Source organism: Protopterus annectens, chromosome 2.part2, assembly GCF_019279795.1.
Source record: "Protopterus annectens isolate FY-2018-M chromosome 2.part2, PAN1.0, whole genome shotgun sequence".
NCBI classification, from domain to species: Eukaryota; Metazoa; Chordata; order Ceratodontiformes; family Protopteridae; genus Protopterus; species Protopterus annectens.
In genome coordinates, this window is record NC_056730.1 from 1,144,246,852 (window position 1) to 1,144,266,519 (window position 19,668).

Here is a 19,668-nt window from a genome sequence, read left to right on the forward strand (position 1 = left end):
TTTTCTGCCTCCAACACATGCAAAGTAAGTTCTGTCATGCCTCTATGCGTGTCCCTCTGAGTGGAATGCCTCGGATCATTCACTCTCACACGGGCCACCACTACATCGTAGCCACACTTGTTTGGTTTAAAGGACTATATGACCCTTGTGACATCGCAGATCATGACAAAGAACAAGCTGTATACAATCACTCTGTTCTTGCCCAGTCTGGTGAGCGTGCAGCTATAGAGTCACCTATTACTAAGACATTCCCCTGTGTGAAAGCAGATGTGTGGACCTTACAAGTTTAGGTCTGCTTTCCTGGTGACTCTTAGATGATTTGTATAAAGTTGCAGTATGTAGGAGAAGAGAAGGAGTATGTTGAAGTTTGAGAGCTTTTACAGTGTTTTCTTGGAGGCTTTGCCAAATTTTTCTTTAAAGACTCAGAATAAATTAATGAGCTTAGAAGTATGCTGTGAATGATGTGTTGTTGATGCTGGGATGTATGATGCTGTTCAATAGTGGACTGATGTGAGAGGTTTGCTTCCATGTTTCTAAATATTTACATCCCTCCTAGGTTGTGCTATCAATTGGTAGAAGCAGAGAACAGTCAGTATGTATAAGGCAGTTGCTATACTGCCTTAGAAAACCTAATATGATCTATCTGATCATAGATGGGATGAAAGCAGACTGCTAAGTCATGTTGCTAGAGACTGTAGGGCAAGGGCTGATTAATTTATGAAACTAGAGTAATACTTTGAAGTTTGGGTAAAGAGGTTAACTGAAGCTTTAACAGTCTAAGGACAGGGCCTTCCTAGAACTTCTAGTGCTCAATAGTATGAGCAGACAAGATGAGACTAGGATGAGCTTCCAAAGTCAAATGTTAATAAGGGGTAGACCACTTAAAGAGCCACTGACTTTAACAGCACAGCAGAGAAACTGTATCGACATTCAACTCCAGGCTCAGTTGATAACCCGTATAAGGGCTATTCAGAAAACTCCCTACCACATTTATATTATAAACAGCAAGGTAAAGAGTATGTAGGAGAGTCAGAAATGAGAAAATCAAGCAGACAACTACACAGAAGGACAAAGGGGAGGATAGACTAGTATGGGGTGGGGGAAGGAAGGCTGTATTTTTTTGTGAGAAAGGTTCCTTTTTTGTATGAAGGGTAGGGGAGGAAAGTAGCATGGGATATGTACAGATAAAAGGAGGATATTACAATTATAGAGATGGCAATAAGTATAAACAGACATAAAAAAACAGAAAAATACTGACAAGAGGGGTACTTATGTAAATGGGGGGCACAAGGGAGAGATGCAGTCAGAGAGTTGGAGAACAATTGGTGATGGGAAGACTTTGATATAAAACTAAGGAAGGGAGAGATATACAAGGAAAGGGAACACTATGATGGAGGATACTTTGCCAAGTTACACAGTGATACACCCAGTTGGAATTCAATCACCTCCATAACTGCCCTCATGGCAGGGCCCAGTTACTGGCAGCATCATGGTTGAAGCTATGAAGCTGTGCATCTCCTACAGTTAGGATACCAATGTAGGCGTCTTGCCACTTGCTCATCACAGCCCTCAACAGTCCTTCCACCTCTCATGGGGTGATCCAGCAGGATCCCCTAGTTACACCCCCTGATGGGAAGCCTAAACCTCCCACTGAGGAGAAAGTACCAGAGGCCACAAGCAAAATGTCCAGATTCCCCCAACACTCACATTCAGGTTCATCATTCTGAAGAGAGGCTGGCCTGGAAACAGCTGGAAACCCAGCTAGAGATTGCAAGGTATGATGCAGTGGTCACTGCCACACCACATTCAGCTCCATGGCTGACAGTGCAGAAAACATGAATGTAAATGGACAGAACAAAAAAAGAAACAATGACATAATAAAATGAAGAAGATGATAGTGACAAACAGAAAAAATAAACCAAATGCAATGATTACTAGGTTGTGATACTCTGATTTGCAGTACAGGCCCTGGAAGGGGTAAATGTAGTCAGATGAGCAGTGGCAGCATAAAGGTAATATACAGACCTGGGACTGACCTATTATAGAACTATGTGAACTACAGGGTGGGATATCATGGGAGGTATCATGTCCCTTGTGTATAGGATAGTGGCACAGTGCATGAGTGTCAACCGGTGTGAGTATAATGAACATTGAAGATAGGCAGAAATTACCAAGCTGTCCAAATAAATTGCACAGCTCCAAGGAGATTCTGATCAGGTAGCATACACAGAATGGTAAAATTCAGGAATGTGTGGCATAAGATGGCAGCATGTCATAACATGCCTCCAAATACCAATAGGAATACATGTGGGGCATGCAAACCATGTGATAATACTGTACCCTGACAATTATAAAAGCAAATACCTTATCACATGACAACTTGGCAGTGGCTTGCATATGGCATACCAGGCATAATTGGCATATTCACTGGAATTGGCAGTCATAAAGTACATGTCATGCAGGAAAAGGACAGTGTGATGCATCTTCATAGTGGTCACATAGGTAAAAGGCACTGAATGATATCAGCTGGATATGCACCAAAGCAGAGACCTACATTCTTAATTGCAGAATTACACCCAAGGTCAGCCCAACTTGCAATTCAAAGTTACTATCAGGAATATCTGACATTTGGAAGTACAGTAGCAACATTGCACTTAGTATTTAGAACATATATAACGTATAAAGCAAAGCTCAACTACTGTCAATGGTGAAATTAATTAGTACCATTAAAACAAGTGCAATTACACAGATGAGACAGAAATATACAGGTATCACAGCAATTCAGTATACATACCCTGAAGCTTGGGCATGTATACTTGTCCCCTCTGGGAGAGTCCTCTTTCTCATCAGGTACTAAAACACACACACACACACACACACACACACACACACACACACACACACACACACACACACACACACAAATGGCATATCCATAAACATCAATAACTGCATATAGGGATACAATAAGGCCTAACTTTGTAAAACCAATTATCAGGTAGTCATGTACACTGTAGACCTCACAAGGTCTCTTTCTTTATTATTTTTGCCACTGACAGAGAAGGTGAGGGTGGTGCCTATTCAAGTCACTTTTCTTATGTTAACACTGCTCACCAGAGTGGGTGATGTCTGTGGCATCACTTACCAACCTTGAAAGATAGTGCCACGTATCCAACTTGTAATCAAGGCCCTCATATGAACCCCTCAGCAGGCATCCATGGTGGTGCAGATGCAGCAGCTGGAGAAAGATCTGCGTCCCGCTGCTGCACCACACAGCAGCTCTTCTACTTCGGGCCTTGCAGAAGACATAACCACTTGCTAGGCTGACTCCAGGAGGAACATGGTAGCTGAGTCATGTCAATGCATGTGGTAGTAACCAAGTGATGGACATCAGCAAGCAGCATTGCAGTGTGATGTAGCCCAATGCCAATGTGCACTGCAGCAGCTACAACGGACATGCACAGAGGGGATGGCAGAGGAGTGCCCATTACGCATGATAATGTACGTCTTCCAAGATATATACCATATAGTAGCAAAGCAACATTCTGCAAGTCATGGCATCAATGTGCCAATGTGTCCCTATAGGCTACTGACTATGCTTCAAAAGCTTATTGGTGTGTGGTTGTCACAATGCTGCCCCAGCATGTGTAGACTTTAGCTGCCTACCATACACACATACAGGCAGGCATGAGACCTATAGCATATTACAGAGCTGCTAATGCACTCCACTATGTGTGTGATTATGACACATGTCACCCAAATTACCTCATTAGTACAAATACCATCCTACGAGCCCAGTAATGGAACTATAAAACTCACCAGCCCCATTGCAGTGCTCATTGCAATACTGATTTTGCTATAGTATAGAAAGTAGATTTTCAGTGGAGAATACTAAAGTGTTCTACACAGTAAAAAAAAAAGTTTTCTACAACAGATGTAGGGTTACACAAGTCAGGGACAGGTGAACATGCAGAATGCATATATTCACCCAGAGCCGTAGCTGGTCCATTTGAAGCCCAGTGTCACTCCACTGTCTGGTGCTCTGTCCTCTGATCTAGTGCTCATCCCTAGGTGAAGAGCCAGGTCCTAACACCCTGCCCCTCACATACTGTGTAAGAGCAAAAAAAAAAGACTGTCCTCATTATCTGGCACTCCTTCTCTCCTAAGGATGAGCATCAGGTTTATGTGAGGAGCATAAAACTGAAAAAATGGATCTGCTGATTATTCCCATTAACCTTGTGCCTGGGATGGCTGCTCTTTTGCCCCATCATAACTACACTTCTGTGTTTACCACCTGTAGATAGTAGGACTGATAACTCTGGAGGGTTGGAATGGGGAATGTGACCAGACAGCCTACAGATCCATCCATCACTTGCATAATAGAAGTACAGCTAAATGACATGGATTGATGGAATAGACACATCAGCTGGCAGTGCAGACAAAGAGAGATGTGATGGATTGCACATTCTCTACTATAGGAGTTCAGCTGACAGAAACAGATAAGGCAGATGAGTAAGGAAGGCATACTTGCTAAATGATTCAGGGAGTTGCTGTGCTTTGTCATGTTGCCTGGGAGAGGAGTGCAGTTCTATCCAGGCAGGCCAATGGTCACATATTGTACCACAGTCTGTTTACAAGCTGGACAACTGAACTGCAGTGGGGTTGTGGCCTGTGAAAGCAGTGTATAGTAGGCATGCCACTTGTTGCAGCCACTTTTGCTGCATCGGTGGTGGGCTGGTAATGCTGAGGAAAGATGTGCCCAGGCACTGACCAAACATGCATGTCCTCATGTACAGGAACATAAATGTCAAAGAGGCAGTGTCAGCAGCTAGAAAAGTTATCCTTGGCAGAGAGAGATGTGTTAGTGTAGGCTCTATGTGTACAAGGGAGATACATTATAAACACTGACAGGACTTTCCATGATCATGTGTGGTAGGAACTTATTACAGATGGCAGTGCCACAACAGATCAGCACAGTAGGTCCACTGTAGGGTCATCAACATGATACTGCATAACTATATGAAACCCACAGCCACTTCAATGGAGAGGATGGCTACAGGCATGAGTCCAATGTTGCATACCACCCCCAATGACATAAAGGATTTTCTGGTATACCTGTCTGGTGGCAGTGAAAGGATATGCTATTTAGTGGACCTTGGATGTGGGGGCTGAACCATTTGCAACATTGTATGTCTCTTTCAAGAATGCACCAAGTTAGTTACCTTAAGATTCTAGTAAGGTCTTGTGGTACACCACTTTTGTGAGCTTTTTGATAGTAAAGACAGTCATATCTCTCTTACTAGCATGTCTAGCATGTATGTCATCTTGGCTATGCTCTGTGGGTTACATGTCAGTGTCAATGAGTCATGGCTTCAGAATGTCTCCAAAATCACCAGTAAGATGTCACTGTGGAAAATCACCCCACTCAAATTGCTGCTAAAGGTCGGATGTGTGTCAGATGTAGATATCATGGGGACTTCTTGGATTGCACACAGACACATTGTATATGGCACCCTGTGTACTGCATACCACCTGCCAGTTGACAGACTGGAAACCCTTCTAGCTGATGTACTAGTATCCATGTGAATCAAGCAGGATCTTCACAGCAGAGAGGGTGCAGTCCATGGCCCCTAGGACTTCATGGAAATGACAATGCTCACAAAGTGGTGTTACTCTTCTTTGTGGTCCATGTGAACCACATATGCTCTTTCTCATTCTGCAGTATGACATCAAGGAGCTGGTGTAATATTTGTGAGTCAGATGCCTTTAAAATACATTGTGACCCCTGATGGCCACTGGAAGGTCCCTGTAGCAAGGATGTTCAGTGTTATACATGCTTTAGAGTACACAGGGAATGGCATTCCATGCATCACACAAGGTTTCATGTGACGATGCACGTCTACAAACTTCTATATGATGTCTTTGTCCACATGTTAGCATTCAGATATGTCCTTCACATACAGGTGATGGCAAGTTAGGTGTGGTCTGATCCTTATGTGACACAGAGGGTGACAATGTGTGCCATTATTAACAATGGTGACATAACAGCCTCCCAAACATGCTTACAAGCTAATGTGGATAATACCCTAGCATCTCAGTGCTGTCTCTCTCTCTCTCTTTCTCTCTGTTCATCAAGATTTGACAGTGTACACAGTGGCTACCCAAAATGCCTCATTACGCTATTTTTCTACATTTGTAAATTATTGTGCCATGTTGTTTATCTTCATTTGTAATTGGTCATATTTGTATAACGTGGTTCATTCCCATGTCACTTTATGGTCATTTGCATAGGATGTCAACCACTCTGATTTCCTGAGTAGTTTGACCGTGCTATGTCTCTGAATTTGCCCCACAGTATAGATTACTGCTCACTAAACTATTTTCTGAATCCCAACCATTGTTTCATCTACAGTAGCTATACTGTATCAATAATACTCAATAGTTGCCCTTGAGTTAATCTGCATCTGGACTACTCAGCTATTCTAACTATTTTCCTACTCGGTTAAACTTGATTATACCTTCTATCAGAGTCTGTGACTAGATTTGACACTTTCTAGTTATCTGATCTTCATTTCTTCAGATGTCTAACATAGATGAAGGAAGAGGACATTCAGCATTAGACTTGCTTGTTCTGTTGTTTCTTGCTGCAGCCAATTCATGTTAGGCCTGCATTCAGTTTAGTAAACATGTGAGTCACATGACATTTTCAATTGAAATTTGATTGCACACTATCTTTCTTGTAGCTGCCTTAATTCACAGAGCTGCATTAAATAAAACATTTAATTACCTTTTCAATTTTACAAACAAACAAGTACTATATTATTTTTCTTTGGAAACCACCCACACTGCTTTCCTGCTACTTATGATAATTAGGTTTAAATTTATTTTATTAATATCAGTTTTTATCATAAATTTTCTGACAATATTTCATGTCCTTTATATGCTTGTCTAACGTCTCTTTTTGGACATGTAACTTTTTTTGAGATTTTGTCTCTACAAACAGAAAATAACAGTTTAAATGACATCTACTGCAACAGCTACCTTTTGTCAGACATTCATCCAATTATACAATGCAGGCTTCCATCCCCATTTTATTGCAAATGGTTGCAAGGTTGGCAGTTTTGCATAGGCACCAGCTACATTCATGTGGAGTGCCTCACTGAAGAATTACCTTGATTGGGTTCGGCCAATATTTCTCAGGGTTATTCAGCATTGCCTTGGGAATCATATTTCGTGATGATAGTATTTCTTATCTTAGTGAAATAGACAGACAGGACCCATTATCACAGGTCACTCAGGAAGACTTACTGTCTTATGGCCTCATATATGATGTTGTATACTAATGCAAGCTCCATCCATAACAAGCTGTATATTGTTTCTGACCTGCTGTGTGAAATCATCTACACATTCATAATGGAAACTTGGTTTGAATTTCAGTTTGCCCCCAAATGACTGCTGCTATACCACCATATGTTTCCGTTATTTAGTACCATGTGCAGGTAAAGATTCATGGGGGTAGTTTGGTGTTTTCAGTCTACTCTCAAATGACTGAAGTTCCTAGTGAAATTACCAACTCATATGGATGTGTCTTTGGGGACAAAGCAAACTGAAGAGTTTTTCTTGTATGTCATCCACCAAATGATGTGAGGAGTTTTTTTTTTTTTTTTTTTTTTTTTTAAGATAATCAGTTTCCTCATTGACTTAGTGCTGGAACCCTGAAATTAGTTTGTTCCAGTGATCATTTCTGCCCTATTATAAGCATATTCCTTTAGCAGGCCCATTGGCTAATTGCAGGTAGGCCACTTTTGCTGTTGAAAACCAAGGATGAATCAGCTAATGATTTGGGAAGCCAGAAGTACAGCCAAGATCTAGGCTTGATTTGCCAATGGACAGCTCATCTATTCCAGAAAGAAAGAAAGAGTTTCACCTGCAGCAGTACCACTCTATGATAGTGAAACCAGGAAGAAAAACTGCAAGATGTAATGACAGATTAGCACAAAAAGCCCTGTTCCAGCAGTAATGATATTGCATGATACTGCATCCTCAGACTTGTTTCAGAATTTAACTCACTCTGCTAGTAAGGGAGCTTGGGTGGCCACGGTGATGCAGCAGTTAGCGTTGCCGCCTCACAACAAGCAGTTTTCCTGTTCAGTCCTCAGCTGGGGGTGCCTTCTGTGCAGAGTCTGCATGTCCTCCCTCCACTCACATGGGTTTCCTTCAGGTGCACCAGTTTCCTCCCACATTCCAAAGACATGCAGTAGGTGGATTGGACACTCCAAATTGACCATAGGTGAGAGCGTGTATGTGAGTGAATGGTACGAATGAACCTTGGCTCAAGATGATTATCACTGCAAAAGTGACACCCCAACCCCATATGCAAAAGGGGAAAAGGGGTTGAGGATGGATGCTAGTAATGGAGCTGGCAGAGTCACAGTCTGACAGGAGTCTAAACCAGACTGAGAGGCCAGAAACCAAGGAAGAGTGCTGGACAGCAAGAGATAGCCCTGTGTTCCGGAATCAAGAATGCATTAGTAATCAAGCTCAGTTGCTCTATTTAATTTTCAACTAGTAGTGGCTATTTCAGATATAGTGCTAGAGACAGTTTCATTGTCTGACCACTACTTGATCCTTCTCAGCATACAGCTGACACCTTGATGAGTCACTTGATGTTGTGATGGTCAGATACAGGAATATGATAAATAATTCTGTGTGTCTCCTAGAGGACAATATTACTGATATTGATGGTTCAGATGTCTTCTTTTTGGTATCGTATAATACTGTTTCAAGTGTTCTGGATTAGACTGCTTCCTTCTATGTGTAGCTTGCCTCTACTAGTGTTTGTGTACCTTGTGTATGACCATGAAATTGGACAGGCAGAGGAGAAGGTCAAAGGCTGACATCATTAGAGGCAAACATTTATTCAGGAGGATTAGATTAACCTTGATAAGCATTATTCTGGTTTTCAAAAAAAATGTGCTTGTCTGGGAAAATTCTCTTATAGAGCAAATTTAAGTGGCTAAACTCATTCGCACCCTATAAAGAATGAATGAGCTATCCCAGCTCATCGACTGCAAACCACTTTCAGCCTTAAAATGTGAAACAGCCATTAAATTTTTTTGCCATTAAAATGAAAGTAGTACTCTCTGTCATACTAGGTAGAGCACTGTTTTGTGCATAAGTGCCTTTGAACTTTCTGAGTGTTATGAGTTTGAATACATTAGATAGTTTAGGACCATCAAGCTGAGTTCTGGCAGTAGCTCTGAACTTTCATATTGAATCTATGTCCAGCCAAGCTAATTAGGTCCTTCTTGGATGTATTCTGTTTACTTTCATAATTGTTCAGTCTCCTTTGAGGGTATGTGGGGGTTGGGATCCATTTCTTTTGAAAGAAACCTAGTTAAACCTACTCTTAAGAAGCCATTGCTTAGCACCCTGAACGTTATTACCTAGTCTCTAACCTTCCCTTTGAAATTAAGATCATTAAGAAAGTAGTTGCAGTACACATGGAACTGTATCTGACATTTTATAATACCTTACATTTTTTTCATTTCATTTTGGTTGGGAGGGTGGCCTAATGGTTAAGGTGTTTGCCTTACAAACACAAGGTGCAGGGTTTGAGTCTCACAAGGGATAATTGGCTAGGCTTAAAATGGCTCGCAAGGGCAGTTAGCTTAGTACTAACCTATGAACATAGCAAATAGATAGCACGTATTACAGTGGGAATAACCTCCTAATGGCCAGAGATCAAAACTGTTATTATTTCTTGGTTCTCCTTGATTTCTAGGCTATATTTGATACCGTAGATCATGGGATCACATTGGAATATTTGTGGACCTTCTTATATTATATTAATTGCACAGAGAGGGTACTTTTGCCACCCTCTTTGCTCTAAATTTCCAGTGCTGTGCCCATGATTCACAGTATCCATGCTTCCGCTGAAGAAGGAAGTCGAAGAAGGGGCTTAAGAGATTCTTCTTATGTGATGGTTCTTGGCTAAGCCTTTCCTTTACTCAATAACATACGTCTTCCTTGATACTTAAAGGAAGTCTGCCATCTTAAACTTGCTAAAGAAGTGCTTCCTTCAGCTCAATTCATTTGAGTTTGAGGTCTTGACTATATGGTGCTTTAACATTCTGCAAGCTCCACACCTTACCCTGAGATTATCCAGGCTGAAGTTTGTGTCCACAGTTCATAATTTTGAGTTTTTTTGCATAACCTGCTGTCTGTTACATGATGTTGAATGTTTATTTCATTTTGAAGACTCTCTGAATCAGTCACATAATGCTACCAGAGAATATCTTGACAGAAGTATATGTTTAGTCTCCTAATGATAAGATTATTGAAATACTTTCTTCCAAGGGCATGATGTTTGTGATCCAAGCCACCAATGAGTCATACAGAATGCAGCAACTCAAATGCTTACTGGCATTTTGGGCTTTATTTCAGATAACACCCAATGTACATCCTCTGTTATAGTTAGTACACAACATACAGGGATAAGTTCCTGACTGCAACCCAGGTGACCTGGGTTTGATTAGTGTCTTAGACATCTGAGGCACTGGTAGGGGAGAATGAGTCTACCCATCCTGGGGGAGGAGGGAGGGGGTGGGAGAATGGTATAACCAAAGTGGTTGGAGTACCCCTGTAGAGACCATGGAAACATCTGCATAATGCTAGCTGGGGGTGGATGGGGTGACTTGCCATTTTGCAGAAATGAGAAGCATTTTGCCAAGGTCTGCCCACTGCAGAGCCTCAACACAGAGTAGTACATACATTCACAAGGGAGGTGAAAAAGCAGTAGAGAAAACGTTTCCATTGTAGAAGTATGGCACAAACCCAGGTTGTCATGGTCTCCTCGATGGTCCTAATCCTTACCTGGAAATAGTCTGAAGGAGAGCAGGAGGGTAGACAGACCTGGTAGTCAAGGAAAAATATTAGAGTCTCCTGGTCAGCTGCACCAGAGCCATAAAATGCATTTTCTGCATTGGCTGGTGGTAATACTCAGATTGAAGTGTAAAGTTCTGGCTCCCACTATTCTGGCTTTGTAGGGGAAGGACCTTGCCTGCATGAAGAAGTTGCCATGACACGCTATCAACCACCTCAGTAATCCGATTTATCCAGTGGAATATGGCTAGTGATTCCCAGGTATCCAAGGGGACATGTAGGGGGACTATGGTGCGTGTTTTTCTGTTTGATTGTGCACTTGTATGTGTGGAAGATGGAGCACTCTGCTATAAATTCTTTCAGTGATTGTGCTTTCTAGCTGGGAAATCTTTAAAGTGTCCTAACTGACACTCATAAATCCACAGAGCATACTCAGGGTTATTTTATACCTGTCTGCTAGCTGCTTCTGTGTAAATATGGTTTTAATACTGATGTTATATTTTTACATGTTCTTTCTGTTCATCAGTTTTTGTATTATACACTGATTTTATTTTATATGATTTAAAGGCTTTTAAGCACACCACTCAACTGTCCAGATTTTTGCAGAATGTTGAGATTTTTGCTTCATATTTTTCATCTGTTCCTTATCAAATGTGTGTTTTTCTGGCAAATCATGGAGGATTGAAGTCACTAAATAAGGGCAGACATTTGAGTTCCAGATTTTATATCCTTCAGAAAATACATGCTAAAGCAAAACCAGTTATTCTAGTAACTTTCTAAGTTAATGAGCAATATTTAAAATCTGTTCCTGATTTTGGACATTTGTCCCCATTATTTTTTTATTTTATTTAGATATCTTGCATCAAGAGGATGAAAGTATACTTTTAAGCAGGTAAAGGCAGCATTTATGCCTGGATGGCATGCTAGGTTGCCTGGCTGTAGTGATTTCACTATCAACAGAATGCTGGATATGACAATAAATGTAAAAAGTAGCGACATCTAAACTGGGTTTCATCCCATCATGTTTCTTAACCTGTGTTCTTGTTTAGTAAACTGCTGTGTATGAAGAAGGAATTCTGGTTAAAGGCTTGCTTTAGTCAAACTGTCCCATAACCATTTTATTTTTGTTGCAATATTGTTAATTTTGCCAGAATCAATCAATATTTAATAACTCATGATGTAGAAGGTTTGAAAATATACTCTCTCAAACACATTTAACAATAGTTAATATTAATAATAAAACAGTGAGGGGGATCAGATGAGATGTGTGCACTTCCAAACTAACATGGTACTATATGATGTAGTAACCGAAAATACAGCAAACCTGTTGTTTTGGAAGTAAGATGCAGTCGATGCCAATGAGGAGATGAAAAGCAACACCAATAATTGCTTATAGCATGAAAACCAATACAACCAAAAAGCCACCACACGTTCTTTCCTAAAAGCCGCTTTATTGACCTAGGTTTCGTCCATACGAACTTTTCTTACATATTATATTTCATGCACATACAATATAGTCATTTAATATATAAATAATATAGTATGATAGGGTACATTCATATATTTGTAATATATTTTTTAAGACATTGTATGGTTGATTAAATCAAATTTATGTATATTTAAGTTAGTTTAAGATACATTAATTTTATAAATTATGTATACACGTATTTTATGTGAATATTGGGTTTTATATACATATATATGGTATATTTGATTTATTTAGGAAATGTGTCATTTCCCTTTTAAGAATTAATTAATGAAAGTTAATTACTTCAATTAAGTAATTATTCAATGGTTTAAATCATATATAAACCTTGTGTTGAAATAACAGTATGTATTCTGAAGAAGTTCGTATGGACGAAACCTAGGTCAATAAAGCGGCTTTTAGGAAAGAACGTGTGGTGGCTTTTTGGTTGTATTGGTTTTCGTGCTATAAGCAATTATTGGTGTTGCTTTTCATCTCCTCATTGGCATCGACTGCATGGTACTATATGATGCTCTAGCACAAAGACTTACAGTATCATACAGGGGATGTTCCCACTGCCATGCTGAATGCTAATGAAGCAGTCCAGTGAGAGGCATATGCTAATTAGCCATGTGCTCTCTCTTGAGAAATTCCTCCAAGATGACATCTACATGACAAGCAAATCAAGAAATCAGTCAGTTGAGTAGATCTCCTCTACCCTGTGGTACTGAACCTGGCCAAAAGCATGTGTTTAACTGAACTATCTTCCACGGCCATGGTACAGAGATCATGGGGGAGTGGAGCTACTAGACAACAGAGATACATTAATGGCACTTGCATCAATACAGGGAGTGGGGTGTGGACAAGAAATACTAGACATCAAGGAATACTTTAAGTGCCTTAACAGCAAAGGCATCAGTACAATGATCAGAGTATTGGAAAACACTAAACACCAGGGTTTAAACTAAATGAAAGTGCCTTCATGGCACCACCAACAGTACAGGGATTGGGAGGTGGGGGCACCACTAGGCACCTAGGAAACAGTATAAAGTGCTGTAACAGCACCAACATGATACCAACAACAGTACAGGGATCAGGAGGTGGGGGTACCACTGACACCAGGGAAACCGTATATTTGAGTGCCATAACAGCACCAACATTTATACAAGAAACAGGGGGAGGGGAAGACGTACTATCCACCAGTCCAGGGCTATAATGGCATTACATTATTATGGTGATCGGGGGAGGGGGGATACACTAGTCACCAGAGCATACTAGATAAATGACATAATGCCACTTCGGCTATTACAGGGATCGGAGTCAGAGGGAACCACTGGACACAAGACAAGGGGATAGTTAGGGTGACTATAGTGTGTGTTGTGTTTGAATGTGCACTTGCATGTGTGGAAGAGTGACTGTAGGGGGAATGCCAGTGCCTACACAAGCAGCAGTTTACTACCATTAAACTATCAGCAGTGATCTTCACATAGAGGTCATTGATGCGATTCAAGAAATACAAATTAGCCTGATAATGAGGTCTTAAACTCATTATGCCTAACATGTCTCTGAATCACAAATTAGCTTCTTATGGGAGCAGGGCCTTTTTAGCATGAGCCGTACAACTCATGATAGGCCCTTTAATGAATCCCTGAGAGTATGTCTTAGACTTACCTTCACTTCCTCCAAGGGTAGCCAGTCTGAAGACTTCTTTGTATGAAAGAGTTTTATAGCTGGAGTCATGCATGCTAATGTATTTTGATGTGTCAATTGCTCTCCTAATGGCATCCAGCATGGAATGCGAATAACCAGCAGCAGCATCTGAAATAACAGTAAAGTGTTAGTCATATACTATTTTAATGACTCATAATCAAGCATTGCTGTCAATGACAGTAATGAATAATCTAAACAATGGAAGATTACATTTAGGAACATTTATGCAGATTATTTTGTTCATAAAATACTTGGTTTAGAATTGTTAAAATTCTACCACAGTCTCAGATTCTATCAGACATTTAACAATGGAATTCTTACAAAATATACTTTATAGCTATTGCATTGATTTCAATACCTAGAATCATACACTTTAAATGCAGTTTCTTGCTCTCTGTTAACTTTTACCTCTACTTTTTTGTATATTGAGGTATGAAATACAAGAGATGTAAAATAACTTCTTATAATATGCTTATATAAAGTCAATATTTTGTGATCTCATTTTAAAGGTATTAAACTGAAATACTGTTGCTGGACATGAGAAACTAGTTTGAGGATTCATAATTATCTATAGCATCACATTAAGGGTCACTGTAAAAAGGTTCTGCTTCCACAATGAAGTATTTTGTGATTCATCAACACATTAGCCACAATGCCGAAAGATCTCATAATTGGCTAATTTACATATCTATGAATTTATGAATCACAATTAACTGCTGCAGAGTGCAGATCAGCACTTCTTGCAATAGTTAATAGGGGTCACTTCATCATGTTAGCACAGTTACCCCTTGCCCCTTTAACGCACTCTCTCACAAAATCACACAGTAAAACTCACACATGCACATACACTACATATTCCATACCTGTCCGTGTAGTCAGAATGTCCACAATGTCTCCTTTTCCTCTGTCCTGGTAATTCATGGATGACTACAGTCAGCCCATAATGTCAGATTTTTTACTTTCACACTTCATATCCTTCAGTAAATGGATTCTAGAGCAAAAAAAGCTCTTATCCTATAAAGTTGAAAGGTATGCCTAACAATTCTGTCACTCTCTCTCATACATCACAAAATGTTGCAGGCATTGCATAATGCCCAAGATCCTCAATATATGTTAAAAATCCTGGTAATGAAGGGGTTTCTTGTGTTGAGGGAGCACAGTTCAAATCCCTTCCTCCTTTTCAGCTTACTGTTTTTCATTTACTTATATTTAAAGTCTATCCCTGGTATCTCATGGTGGGGCAGACGACTAATATCATCAGTGGGAGCTTACAGGGTTTGAATTCTATTAATGCATTTTAAGGCATTCTACTTATCCTTGGTGGTTAGTGGTTCACAGTACCTTTTATCTACATACGTGCCTTTATGGCATGCCATGGTGAGTATCCCTGGTGGGTGGTGGTACCCCCATCCTGATCTCTATTCTGTTTACATGTCAAGCAACCATTTATTTAAAGAGCTATCCCTGGGGGCTAGTTGTTCCCCCCATACAATGCTGCAGACTATGCTTGTTGTTTCGGTGTGTGTGCAACTATGACAGCCACCCTAACTCATACACATACACACACACACAAACAGCATCTCCACATCTGATTGCATTCACAGACACTCAGTTATTCGCACACACACACACACACACACACACACACACACACACACACACACACACACAGACACACAGACACACACACACACACACATATACACACACACACACACACACACACACACACACACACACACAATGCCCTCCTGATCCGAATGCATTCACAGACACTCAACCATTCACCCATACACACACACACACACACACACACACACACACACACACACACACACACACACACACACACACACACACACACACACACACACACACACACACACACACACGCACACATACCTAACTTACCTCCTGACTCCCCTACAGCTATAACCCAGGCAGACACACACTCACGCATACACTCAAATGCGCTGCTCTATACTCATGTACACATTTCTTAACCCTGCTTTACCACAAAACTCCCCAGCACTTACCTCTGTCATGAAGGATGAACATGGCTAAGGCCATGTTCACTATGGAGAGGTGGAAGGTGCAGCCGTGTTAATGTACACAGCCAAGCAATACTATGAATCAAAAATAAACCACTAAGATTGAACTAGATGAGGAAAAACAAGAAAATCTTTATTACAAGTTAAGAGCTTTTGACATTAATATTCATCAGAACTACCAGGTACAAACAATTAGTGGCTTAAATAGAATAATTAATTAATCATGACCTCTCTTAAACAAAAACATTCCCCTATCAAAAGAATCTCAATAAAACCATTCCTGTTAAATAAACTCCAGTAAAAATAATATAAAAATCTGGTACACTCTTAATAAATAATGCTTATGAAATTCCATGAAACCGCAAATAAACTATATTAAAGTTCATTTACATTTAAGTAATTGAAGATAAACCATCACAAATGCATCTTGCTTTAGATTGTAATCAACGGGAATGGTCCCTTTCTATGCCGGTAGCTTTTTCATTGTACAGCGGAGCTATTAAAAAAGTGATTATCAAGAATTGGAAAATTTAAACTAGCAGTGAAGAAATATTTAAATTGGTGGGGGCAAATCATTATTCATTAACAAAAAAGGTAGAAATGTTAAATCTTTGTTAGAAGGTAATAAGGCTACTGTTGTGAGTCATTAAAAGGGCACTTCTAAGTGTTTAAATTGCTCTTTAAGTACATGTCGAAGACCCCTTTCTTTGTAGATGTTGCTAGTGATAGAACCTATTCCACCCGTTTTTTTTTTACTTGCGCCTCCAAATATGTGGTATGCATAGCAACCTGTGGTTAATGTGATTTGTTATATTTAGGAAAAGACCAACAAAGATTTAAGGAAGCATATCTATGAGCATCAGTATACCATCAAAGTTAAGAATTTAGATAAAACCTTTGGAAAGCATTCCACAGTATGTCTTAATTTTAAAAGGTTTTATTTCTCTGTCATGGATTGGGTTCCTAGTGATTTTAATGAAGACAGAGAGGGGAAGTTAGAATATTAGGGTTGCTAACCATCCAGAATTCACCTGGACAGTCCAGGAATTGACGACTGCAGTCTAGTGTCCAGGTTAGGATGAGATTTGTCCAGGAATTTGGTTCTATATTGGCATAATTAATGTTATTGTACTGGTGATGGTTGGTAAGTAACGTCTATTTATAATCTTTGGAGGGTATAAGTTAGCAGTTCATAGTTCCCAACCTTCCATCTCCAAAATGAGGTGCATGACCTCTCATAATGTGAAACAAATAGGTAGAATGAACATGGAACACTTACCAACAGCTTCCTAACAACTTCAACTGTGAAGATGACAAAAAAGAAAAGGCATTACGTTATGCTTATAAAAAGTGTTTTTATTAATTAGTACAATTCAGTATTAAAATTATCAGGGAAATCAATTAAAAAAAAGTCCAAGCACTGAATTTGTGAGCTTTCAATGTGGAAGTGAGAGAAATTTGAACATTTTTATGACTCAAAATGAGGAAAGTTCCTCGTAATAAAGTACACTTGACAGGTACGAGTTCAGTCACCAATACGAACAGTGTAGGAGTAAGAGGCAGGCATACGATCTCTGTCAAGCACAGAACCCCAAAGAGAAAATGTTTGATGTTATGGCGTCAGAGAGCCCACTTATGAAAGGATGTCAATAGTTTCTTTTCAGAACTAAGTGATCGCCAGAATAATGTTTTTGGTAGCATAGCTGGGAGCTGCTAGACAAGAATGGGCTGCTGAGCACTGGTTAACTGGATGCAGGTGTAATAGAAAATGATTGTCTCTCCATCAGTGGAGACATTTTTGGTGATTGTTAAGACCCAGCATTGCGCATTATGTTTATGTTGACAGCTATAAAGTGAAACATTAACATCAGGCAATGTCAGATAACTGAATCCTATAAAAGAAAAGTTACACTTGTTTACATTTCATAATCGAGCCTACAGTATAAATAGTGCATGTCATATTTTTAAAAAAATAGAGAAAAATGTTATATTATTGTACATTTTAAGAGGGTTAGTTGGGAGTTACCAACACTCTTGATCTACAGTTTGCAAATTAAGGAATAAACCATTATGTTCGGGGGACTTTAGAAGCTAGTCCACCTGTTATTGTAATGCAAGCTGTGTTTTGGTCTTGAAATGTAACTCAAGAATGGTCCAGTGCTCTAAAACACTTGGCTACATTTTACACTGATGTTGTACTTGGATTGTTTGATATCATCTTCATACTAGAAGTTGCAAAAAGAGACATTTAACTAAAATGCTTAAAGTGCATTCAGTGACTTTGAACCATCATGATGTGACTTGTATGTGTAGGATGGTTTGCTGCTTGCTTAGAATCATGAAACACCCTTTGACCTGTGACATATAAGAAATAAGATGATAACAAATGTTAATATAGTGTCCCTTCTAGTATTTGCATACCTGTTCTCTTTACTTCCCCCTTGTCCGTGACACGTATCTGAATACTGAGATTTGTTGTGTATTGTGTGAGTGGTGTGTGCGTGCGCGCGCGTGTGTGTGTGTGTGTGTGTGTGTGTGTGTGTGTGTGTGTGTGTGTGTGTGTGTGTGTGTGTGAGTGGTGCAAAAAAGCTTTGTTCCCTTTAATTGCTTTGTCTTAGCCTGTTTTCCCATTTTATTACAGGACCAGAACATTGTCATATCTAGACAACTTGTTTGATGACTGTGAGTGATTTATATGCTTACTTAGAACATGAGATCTTTGGTGGTAAAAACATTTGTTTATCTACTTGTCGTTAGATGCTAGTACCTATTAATTATGGTGTTATGTTTGAAATTTAGTGAACACTTTAGTAATAGTCTCTGTCTTTCGGCTTTTCCTGGTTAGGGGTCGCCACAGCGGAACTCCGGTCCACTAATGATTGGCAGTAGATTTTTATGTGCTGGCTTGCCAGGCCTAATGCACAACCTTCAACAAAGGAATGCCCATTCATGCATGCTGACACACAGAAGACTGAGAATCGAATGTGCAACGTCTAACTGTGAGGCGACAACGCTACTGCAGCACCACCACCGCAGTCTAAACACTTTAGTAATAGTAACAAATCCAAATCATTAGGTTTGGATAATTCTGAAATGGACACTCATAAGAGAAAGAAGAGAAGGCTGTGTGCTTTCAACCAAGAGTGGATCACTGAGGATTTTTCATGGTTATCGAAAATTGATGATCACACAGTGACTCTGTCGACAGTCCTTTACTGTGAAATTTAAGGGGAAGAAGGCCATTAAAATACATGCCAAGTCATCCAAACACAAGAATGTGGTAATGTCAGAAAAGCAGTCACGTGATTTCTTCATTGTTTGTTCGAAAAAATGTGCCAGAAAAAGACAGAGTTATTGCAGCAGAACTAACCACTACATATCATGGTGTTATGCATCAGCACAGCTACAATAGTTAGGACTGTGGCAACAAGCTTCTGGCAAAATTATTCCCTGATTCAACCATAGTTTCTAAAATTTCATGTGGCCGTACAAAAGCAAAAAATTACATTGAAAACATCAAAACCAAAAAGTAGAGTGGACCCAGACCACAGAAAGTCA

At 39.8% G+C, this 19,668-nt stretch overlaps 1 protein-coding gene across 7 annotated transcripts in view; it reads right to left on the reverse strand.

Annotated features, from left to right (window-relative positions):
* Window positions 1-19,668, reverse strand: part of GDA (guanine deaminase) — a 1,032,722-nt gene that overhangs the window by 195,070 nt on the left and 817,984 nt on the right. For all 7 annotated transcript variants that reach the window (XM_044064387.1, XM_044064391.1, XM_044064386.1 and 4 more), the window contains one exon: window positions 14,021-14,167. In XM_044064387.1, the coding sequence (XP_043920322.1) occupies window positions 14,021-14,167 (147 nt within the window). The remainder of the gene's footprint in view (window positions 1-14,020; window positions 14,168-19,668) is intronic.